Source organism: Amia ocellicauda, chromosome 16 (genome assembly GCF_036373705.1).
Source record: "Amia ocellicauda isolate fAmiCal2 chromosome 16, fAmiCal2.hap1, whole genome shotgun sequence".
Lineage (NCBI taxonomy): Eukaryota > Metazoa > Chordata > Actinopteri > Amiiformes > Amiidae > Amia > Amia ocellicauda.
Genome location: NC_089865.1, coordinates 13,490,079 through 13,499,542, shown reverse-complemented (window position 1 = coordinate 13,499,542; position 9,464 = coordinate 13,490,079). Strand labels below are relative to the sequence as shown.

At 37.8% G+C, this 9,464-nt stretch overlaps 1 protein-coding gene across 2 annotated transcripts; it reads right to left on the bottom strand.

The window, feature by feature from the left end:
- Positions 1-249: 249 nt before the first annotated feature.
- rbm45 (RNA binding motif protein 45) lies at positions 250-7,974 on the bottom strand. 2 transcript variants are annotated; one of them, XM_066687708.1, is made up of 11 exons: positions 7,575-7,974; positions 5,865-5,987; positions 5,466-5,592; positions 5,014-5,133; positions 4,381-4,554; positions 4,069-4,198; positions 3,083-3,179; positions 2,830-2,853; positions 2,558-2,724; positions 1,951-2,157; positions 250-530 (listed from the first exon to the last, which is right to left on the bottom strand). In XM_066687708.1, the coding sequence occupies exons 1-10, from the start codon at positions 7,851-7,853 to the stop codon at positions 1,965-1,967; spliced, it is 1,434 nt and encodes a 477-aa protein (XP_066543805.1). In that variant the 5' UTR covers positions 7,854-7,974; the 3' UTR covers positions 250-530; positions 1,951-1,964. The 2 variants fall into 2 exon arrangements, with proteins under 2 accessions (XP_066543805.1, XP_066543806.1); XM_066687709.1 differs by lacking the exon at positions 2,830-2,853.
- Between the last annotated feature and the right edge of the window lie 1,490 nt (positions 7,975-9,464).

The following is a 9,464-nucleotide window of genomic DNA, read 5'->3' as shown; positions in this document are numbered from 1 at the left end:
ACTACCTAAAACAATTAAATCAGAAGTGTCATTAATATGTAGCAGAATATCAAAACGTATAAACATACATGTAGATAAGCTTGGCTAATAAGGGTGGCTTTGAAAAGTTCACTGCTGATTTCACCACAACCCACTGTGCCATCAATACATGTATACATACAAACAATCAACTTATTGATTTGCTACAAATCAAACGCTTACCTAAACTGAAGAATTGTGGAGAAAGGAGGAAAAGAAAAACTAATACCACACAGTCAACCATTTTTTATTGAAGCAAAAATTAAATACAGACAGAAGTAGAACAATGCTCAGTAGAAAACTAAAATAAAATGTTATGGTTTACGGTTTCATTTCGTACCCTGAAATTAAAAGCTGGTCTTATTTTTTTACTTGCCGTCTCCAAAAAAAGATGGAAAAAATAATACAGTTAATAGCAATGTCACGAAAAGGTAGTCACTGTCCGTAGCTATGACGTCCTGTCATCATTTCTATGTCCAGTCAGGTTGAAGGTCATGTCATTTAAAGCATTTCTGCAGAAACAAAAACATCACAACCATAAATATGCAACATTAAAAACCATGTCAGTCAGAACTGCTATCAGATCGTCCTTCAAAGCCAGGCAAGGGCTGGGTGGGATGAGTTTTCAACATGCAGTCTGATGTACCAATTGTTTTGAGTTATATATTTTTGCATACCTCAAAATAAAAAGCTTAAATGGAATATTACAGTGCAACTTGTATTTCAAGGCTGAAAACATTAAATACAAAAAATATCAAAATTGAACTGTGGTACAATAATTTTCATCGAAAAAACATGACACAAAGCCTGAGTGTGTGTATAAATAAAAAAATTAAAATCCCACATAGCCTGCATATTATTTGACAGGACCGCACACTGGCAAGGCAACTTTCATACAACCTACATTTTTTAGTTTCCAGTTTTCAATCTATTCATTATTCATGTATTAATTTATTCTCTTTTCTTTCCGGCCTCTTACCTTTTCAATTATCCTGGGCAGGTCCACCAGGCCATTTACTCAATAATTAATGGATTAATGCTCTCAGATGTGTGTGCGCATCTCAAACAGATTCATGTTCACTTGCAGTTTCCCTTTGATTTTCTGGTTACCAATTGATGTAATGGTAATCATTATCACCATCCTTTCAGTAAGCCATCAAGAACTCATTTCATATGCTGAAGAAAAGACTTCGGCTAAAGCTTGACAATGAAATCTAATTATGTGAACTTTCCTGGATAGGAGTATCTTCCTATCTGAACATTTTCTTTAGAAATGTTAACTTTTGTATACAAAATTGTGTAAAACGACTTGGACTTGTATAAAATGTATTCCAATATTAATATTCCGGCAGAATGGTTCTTTAGAACATTTGTATGTGATTCAATACTGAAGTTTTCCAACCAAGTATATTGCTCCATTCGTATTATTTCCAAATAGTTTAATATAAAGTCCTTTGGTGTTCTCTATATACTTGCATTAAGACAAACTCCCTGTTTTAACGGTTTCATAAGGCTATATTAGCTACATGGAGTAGTTTGGTTACAGTGGTATGAAGCCTAATTAAGGAGAAAAAAAAAAAAACTCCATATCAAAAACAAATGACAAATTAAAGTCATGAAGTTATGGAACAAAATATCACCACTTGCACGATTATGCCACTAGGACAGACACAAATATGACCAATTAATCGTTCTGTACAAATGAGATGTTCATTTCACAAAATCATGCTTTGGAGAGGAGACTGAATTAAGGTATTTTACATAGATATCTTGGTTTCATGAATCAAATTCAGTGCATAAGTTAATACCTGAGAAAACAGAAGGCTTGGAGAAACGGATGTATTAATGAAGTGGTCAGGAAATGGACCGAGAATGGTCTCCCCCTCCCATCCACACTGAAGAGCACTCGGCTTACCACTTTTTATCACTTACCGAGTCCACATGTACTAGTATGTCCTCTGTCGCTTGTGAGACTCTTCTTTGGGTGGGTCAGCGAGCATCACCTTCAGCTTCACCCCATTGACCACTTTGCCATGCAGGGCTGCCATGGCATCGTTGGCGTTCTTTCTCTCGGCGTACTTCATGTAGCCAACATTGCGGCCTGGCACAACGTAAACTTCCACAAGGGATCCAAACCGGCTGAAAAACAAAACAAAAACGAGAAAAGCCGTTAGATATTAAAACAAACACCAGGATAACAAAAAGTTATTTAAGAGAGCCTTAAGGGTAAGGGCTAGGGACAGGAGTTATAAGAGTTGTGTTAATAATACCTCTAAACAATATTCCCTTAGTACTATCTGCCACTCATGCTTTACCCTAGCCCAGGGATCTGCAACTGCGGTCTTGGTCATGAGGTAAATTAAAAGAGACCTGTACGAGACTAAATAATTGCTCAAACTAAATCATTCAAAGTGCAGACCCCTTCAAATTCAACCCCCCACCCCCCCATTAAATTAAAAACATCAGTAAAAGGGGGGAAAAAAGTTTTAGAGAGCTACATATTTATGGGTACAATCTCTCTATAGAAGGGCATCATTACCAGAACACATCCTCCAACACATCCACAGGCAGCGGCGCCGGATTAAACACCACAAAGAGTCGCTCTTTCACTCTGCTGTCAGAAGGGGCCAATTTCTTGTGTGCTGGCAGGGCCACGTCCGTCTGAACACGAGGCAGCTGAGGGGCAGTGGGTGCCGCGGCGTATCCCTGCGAAAGACAAAACCATAGCCTGTTACACTCGCACGGAGGCTCCTGAAACAGATTTCCTGCCTCAATATTTGTATAATATACGAAAGAATATAAAAGGGTTACCTGGTAAAATTCCTCTGCATTACTCTGAATATAAAAAGGAAAAAAAAAAATCCTGCATGAATTTCTACTTTTTTATTATTAAATTTACCATGAGAATGTCCAAGTCCTACAATCCCATAAATGTCATTATGAATTTTAAATTGTGAAATGTGGGCTGAATCCTTGTACTTTAAAGCGGTCTATGCAGCACATAAACTGCAGTATATTTTCTCTTCAAGTATTAAATTTCCCCCCCCCAAATGAATCTACTTACGGTGCTGGTTTTCATTAACTGCTGACCAGCAGGGCTATTCCACACCATCGACATCATCTGGGCCGCCACCAGCTGCAAGGCCATCTTTCCCACTGGACTGCAAGAGTCATATCAGTACCACTGTATACAGGTTTGATCACAACTACAGCACCATTGGAAGGCAACTACACCATCTTATTAGAACCAGTGACATTTAGAGCATTTCATGTGACAACATAGGATTGATTATAGATGTGCATTACTGAACTTTCTCCCCCATTTTAAATGTGCTGCCCCTATTTTTCTAACAAATGGCTTTAAGAACCTCTGTAGTGAAATGTTGTTCTGAATAGAGGAACAGAAGCCAGAAATAAGTACCAAGTTCTGAAGAATTCTAAGCCTTAAAACCCTGCAGATTCTCTGATTATATTTGAGAAGTAGAATACAGAAGTGCTCACCACCAGCATTTATGCAAAGTATTCAACTTCCTCTTTTTGCAAAGGAAGGAAAAAGTGACAGATTTTAAACCTTTGGGTAGATCTATCGGTGGGCAACCTGAAGATCTGTGCAATAATTAAGTAACTCTCACAGCAAAGCAGGAGAATGTGAGGGATATTAAAAGGGAAATCTTGGTGGTCAGTGCAACTATCTTGGCTTTCAACCTGACAGACAAATCTGTTCCATTTGGTTAGGAGTGTTTGTAGAGAACCATTCCCACAAAAGACAAGTGGCAAGCCACCTTCACCATTTACATGCAGTGCTGTGTCTTGTGGATGCTGGGAGGTTTTATACATTATATAGAGGTAGGTTACTGTGCAAAGTCTTGGATAAATGTCTAAAACACCAAAGTCTTCCCAAACTTTAGAATATGAGAAAACACAGAATAATGTCATTTTGGTTAAGCCCTTTATTTTGCATCATCTTTGTCATATTTTTTCTCAAAAGAAGACAACCAGTTGGGAAAGTTCCCTCAGCATGCTGAAAACATTCCAAGTGGCTTGTCGTACCTTGACCTGTCCTCCCCATCATCTACATAGACAACGACGAGTCTGTTTCCAGGAGGGTACTCAAACCCATTCAGCTTCTCTTTAGCATACACAGCCGACCCTAAATTATTGTACCGGACCATAGCTTGACCTACAAATAAAAAACATAACATTTATTAAAAGTTCAACATTTTGTACAATATCAAACATCACAATTTCAGTATTAATTAGGCAAACAGCACCTAAGAATTGTCGAGGCAATTATACAACTCATTCAGAAAATTGATGGATGCCCAAGAAATAAAAATCAAGCAAAAACACTGAATTCATTACCTTTACTAAATCCATAAGGGTCCCTTTGCATCTCACAGTAATCCATCCCAGGGACAAGGTCAAACAGACTGTACACTTGCTCTTGTGTGATAGTGGCTCTTGAGGAGACCAGCAGGCATCTGGTAATAACATCCGTGCCTCTCATTTCTCCCATTGCGTAATTACTAGTCTCCGCTTTAGGGGGAAGAGAGAATCACCATTTTGGAATCTTACCTGAAATAATCTGATGCAATTTACACTGACAGAAAGCAAGACAAACAAGTTATACTGCAGAAGAAACTAAAAACCTAGCTTACTTAACTTGATGTGAATGCATGGCTGAATGTTCAAAACTTTGGATGGTAGCAAGAAAATGTTCAAACAATAGTTTGAAAACTGATGACCTTATGGAAAACAATTGGGCTTTTAATTTCCCCATTTCCTGTTACAGTGAACTGCTAATCAATAGTCCTATCATATAGTCATATCATATCATTGCCATCAATCAAACTTTCATTACTTTAAATATTACAAAATGGGAGTGTAATATGAACTCCAAACTGACAAGTCTAAAGATGAAGCGCTTCGTCTAGACAGATGCTAACTATTTAAACTACAACAGCACCAGTTTCTCTGCCAAACACAGTGACATACCAAACTGATACGCATTCATTCCTGGATCGGTGGTCGCATGGTCTGTTCTGACGCTGCTGAAATAATCATTTTCAATAGTGGCATTTTTGTTTCTGGGCTCTGCAAGGATAGCTCTGAAAGCTGTAGGAAAAGAAACTTGTGTTAGGAGAAACTCAAAACTGCATGGGGCCAGCCAGATTGCAATATGTAGCATACCACAAAATGAATCAATCATAATCATAATACTTTCAAGTTCTGTATAAAATATCTATAGGAATGAATAAAGTGCCATTCTGCTTTGTTCACCTTAAATACAGATATAATCTTCAACATAAGCAAAAAGTGGTAACTGTTCATTGACAAGATTGTTTCTTAGGTATAACCGTGAAGTGTGCTTCTTCATATCTTATCTCTTGCAAATGTATGTGCTAAATATTTAGATCAGAATGGAAATTCAAAGATAAAACACTTACTTTTGTCACAGTTCTCTATAGCTGTGGCTGCTTGAGAAGGTTTGTGGTATCTCACATAGGCCAAGCCTTTACTCTCTCCAGTAGTCTTGTTTTTTATGATAACGCAATACTCTATGTCACCATACTCCTGTTTAAAGAAAAGAAAAAGAAAAAACATTTGCAATATACTGAAACCTATTTATCTTGCAACACTGCAAAACCAAAGTTTCTCGGAATATGACAGGATTCATATCAAATGCATGGTATTCAGATGGAAAAAATAAATAACGGCTTTCAATCCATTTGATTATTTTGCAACTATGAAAACTTCTAGACTTTAGAATACTAATGTCACATCATATCCACTGGCCAAGTCTTCAGATTGGTACGAAACGTCTACTTGAATGATAGGGAATTTACCTTGAATGTGTCTTTCAGATCATCTTCTGTAAACGTTTTGGGAATCATGACAAATATTCTTGTCAGTTCCTCATCTTCCACATCCCTGTGACTGCCAGAGGACCTGGACTGTGCAATGAAAACCTGGAGAAACAGAAGGGACCAAAGCCAGGGGAAGCAATCAGCAATCTTTGCTAAGCCATCTGGCTGGTTTTGAAGGCAGGAAATATTTAATTTACAGGAAAGGATAGTTTGAGATACTAACTACTAAATACTAATAACCTCCAAATGTCAGCTACCTGGATGCCAGCGTTTGTAATCCATCTCATCCAGCAAACAGTTTAAAACACTCCATTAAACAGAGCATTTGTTCATTAGTTAATTAACCAATACTAAATTTAAGACTGTGAAACGGCACAAGAACAAACTACACTAGTTAAATCCACTTTATTTTGCAGTATAATTAAGTGGAAATATAGCTACACAGTGTGATTCACTGTGGTTTAAAATTGATGAAATACCAAAAACAAATTTATCACGCATTCAACAAACTCTGCAAAGAGGCTGATCAATTTTGCCACCTCCCACCAAAACCAAAAAGTCATAGTGCAATACTATGCTTTGAATCTTATTTTAAGTTATTAATTTTAAAATAAATAAAAGTCAATTTAGCAATCAATATGCAGACCATTGGGTCACAAACAAGAAACCCATTTTTGCAAAGTTCAAATCAGTGTCACACCCAGTTAGGTTAGTTTGGTGTTAAGATAGGTGGTGCAGTTTCATTGGTTCACCAAGGCGGACATACATCCAGATTTTACTTTAAATTGAACAAATGAAGGTAGGAAAAAATTAACTGTAAAAGGTAGGCACCAATAAAAACGGCTGTATTTAAGGTTGTGCTATGCTATATGAAGGCAGCGTTTGGAAACCCGTTTTCACTTTAGATTTTAGATTAAATATCAATTTTGCAAGTGATTTAAGGTAATTTGATGAATCTGCCCAGTTTCAAACTGTGGCAGCAATCATGGGACCCTAACGCTAAATACAGTAATGACAATCTAGCAAAGCAAGAGAGAATAGAGGGTATTTGAAAATGCATGTATATTCATCACGCATTTAGGCCTATTGTTGATCAACCAGTAGTCCAACAACATTATCCCTGTAACACAAGAAAGAGGTGTGGTATGTTTATTAATCTCCGTGTTTTCTGGTTATACATTTGAAATGTAATTGCATTTCAACTTAATAGGTTTAGCATTAATTACAAACAGTTTTTCGTGTAAAGTTAACTGCACAGGACTTCCCCAAGTCAGCAGCATTAAAATACAAACAAATAGTGCATGGCGCATGCAAATCACACACCAAAATCAGTGAAATGCAATACATTTATGAAAATCACATTAAAATAAAATATTGTCCTTACAAATGGGGGAAAGAGGAAACCTATGCAGATCAATACGATGGGAGAGATGAGGAGACAGGGCTGCGAGCACGATGACACCCGGACACGCATCCAAGATTAGATTCAACTGGATTTCCACTAAATGTTAGATCTAATAATATACACTAATCAGTACCTACCGATATACGAATAGCACTAACAAAGAAACGCATGCATAAATATAGATCGCAAACACGCGTATGTGCACACTCGGACCCGGCGCAGTTTCAACAACCATATTTTGGTTTTAAAAAAGGACTGTATTGAGATGCAATGACACATCGTACCTTAATGGGCTTGGTTCCCTCCGACAGACATTTGCCGTGCATCTCCTCCATCGCTCTGCAAGCCTGGGACGATTTGGCGAACTTGACGAACGAGACGCCTTTGGACTCTTTTGTCTGCTTGTCTTTCACCACCCAGATGTCCTGGATCTCGCCGAAGACGGAGAAGTGCTCCCGGATCACCTCCTCGGGGGTGGATTTGCTGGTCACCAAGAACAAGCGGCTGTTGGGAGGGTCGTCGAGGCTGTCTACGGAGGGCCTGAAACTGTAATCATCCATCATCGTAGATCTGAGCTGCAGCCGATTCACAGAGAAAAAATGACTCTCATTCGCCGTCTCTACGAGCACATCGAAATCACTCGAGAAAAATAAGTATTCAAGCCCTCTTCTCCGCCTATAATAACCCTTTACGTCACAGGCACACGTACAACGAGTTGAAACAACGTGTTGTAATGCAACATAAAAATCAACAGCGCCACCTGTTGGTGTGGATCTACACACGGTACCCGATGCATGTGTGCTGAACTGTATATCATCATTTTTACATTTTCACTCTTTCAGTGATGTCACATATTTTGGTTGGTTCTCGGATCCATTCATCTATTATTCCAAGCATACATCTTTCCATGCTTCTTTGTGTCGTCCGCAGTTTCTGTATCATTGTTGCATTAAGTGACCAGGTTTCAGATCCATACGTGAGCACTCGTAGATATGCTATTTTGAGCAAGAGAGCAGGATCTATATCCCAATACATCCCTTGAAGACCATTATTAAAGTTGGTTTGCCATAAATACCTTCAATTTGTTTAAAAGCACACATACATTGCAGATTGTTCAATTTATTTTTCTTTACATTTGATATAAGTGTTGCATGGTTTCTAAAATAAGCATTTATGTCCTTTTCTTTACCCTCAAAAAGTTATATACGTGTGTGTGTGTGCTTGGAATAACAAAGAATAGACAAATAAATGAATGGATCCAAAAAGAAACAGAGTGAAAATGTTAAAACCGCAATGGGCTGGACACATGGCAAGAACAGATCAAAGATGGACTAGGAAGCTATCAAATGGATCCCAAGGGACAAAAACAGACCTAGAAGTTGACCACATAAAAGATGGGAAGATTAAATAATCTGAATAAGGATAATTAAATAAATATAAGGAATTATATGGAAAAGATAAGCTATAGATTAAGTACAAACATGTTGTGGATCGATATAGGCAGCTGCTTTTTTATTTTTCATACCAAATTTCCCAACATAAAGCCAATGTCACCTTACAATTAATTTTGAGTTTCAGTGTTTTAAAATATCAAACAGAACTACATTTCAATGTACCATTTGTAATTCAATAATATGAGAATATTGGTCAGGGGTCTGAATACTTTTGCAAGGCATTGATCATGCTATACATGAATTGTTACTTTCCCCGCATTTACTATGATGTCTATTGTAATGATTTGTGATGTGTCCCAAATCATTCTCTGACGGTCTTGCCTATGCCAGGGTAAAGCGCTGCGGTTGTGTGGACTCAGTAGAGTGCATTTATGCAGAACTGGGGACACGCTTAAAGTTAAGTCTACGGGGAGGTAAAGTTAGAGGGATAATTAAAACGGTTTTAATATCCAAGTAATCCAGCCTAGACTACATATGGTATAATCTAATGTAATGATATGGTATGATTGCCTGTAATATATTTGGCTATTGTGTTGTGTGGAATTGCCAAAATAATGGGGAAATATTTTGGAACCTTCTAAGAAGGGAGGGGCCAGGTGTTAGGCTTTATAAAGCAGGTTGGGTCTGTCATAGGGATAGGAGCTCTGCTTGAGAGAGTTTAGGTCCAAGAGTGTCCCGTATTATATTGTTTTGTTCTATGCTGTCTGTTCAGCTTTTCTT

Coding starts and splice junctions, on each gene's coding strand:
- rbm45 (XM_066687708.1), bottom strand. CDS start 7,853: ATGATGGATGATTACAGTTTCAGGCCCTCCGTAGACAGCCTCGACGAC. Junction 3,180..4,068: donor GATGGGGAGGACAGGTCAAG/GTACGACAAGCC, acceptor TGACTCTTGCAG/TCCAGTGGGAAAGATGGCCT. Junction 2,158..2,557: donor GTGTTGGAGGATGTGTTCTG/GTAATGATGCCC, acceptor TTTGTTTTTCAG/CCGGTTTGGATCCCTTGTGG.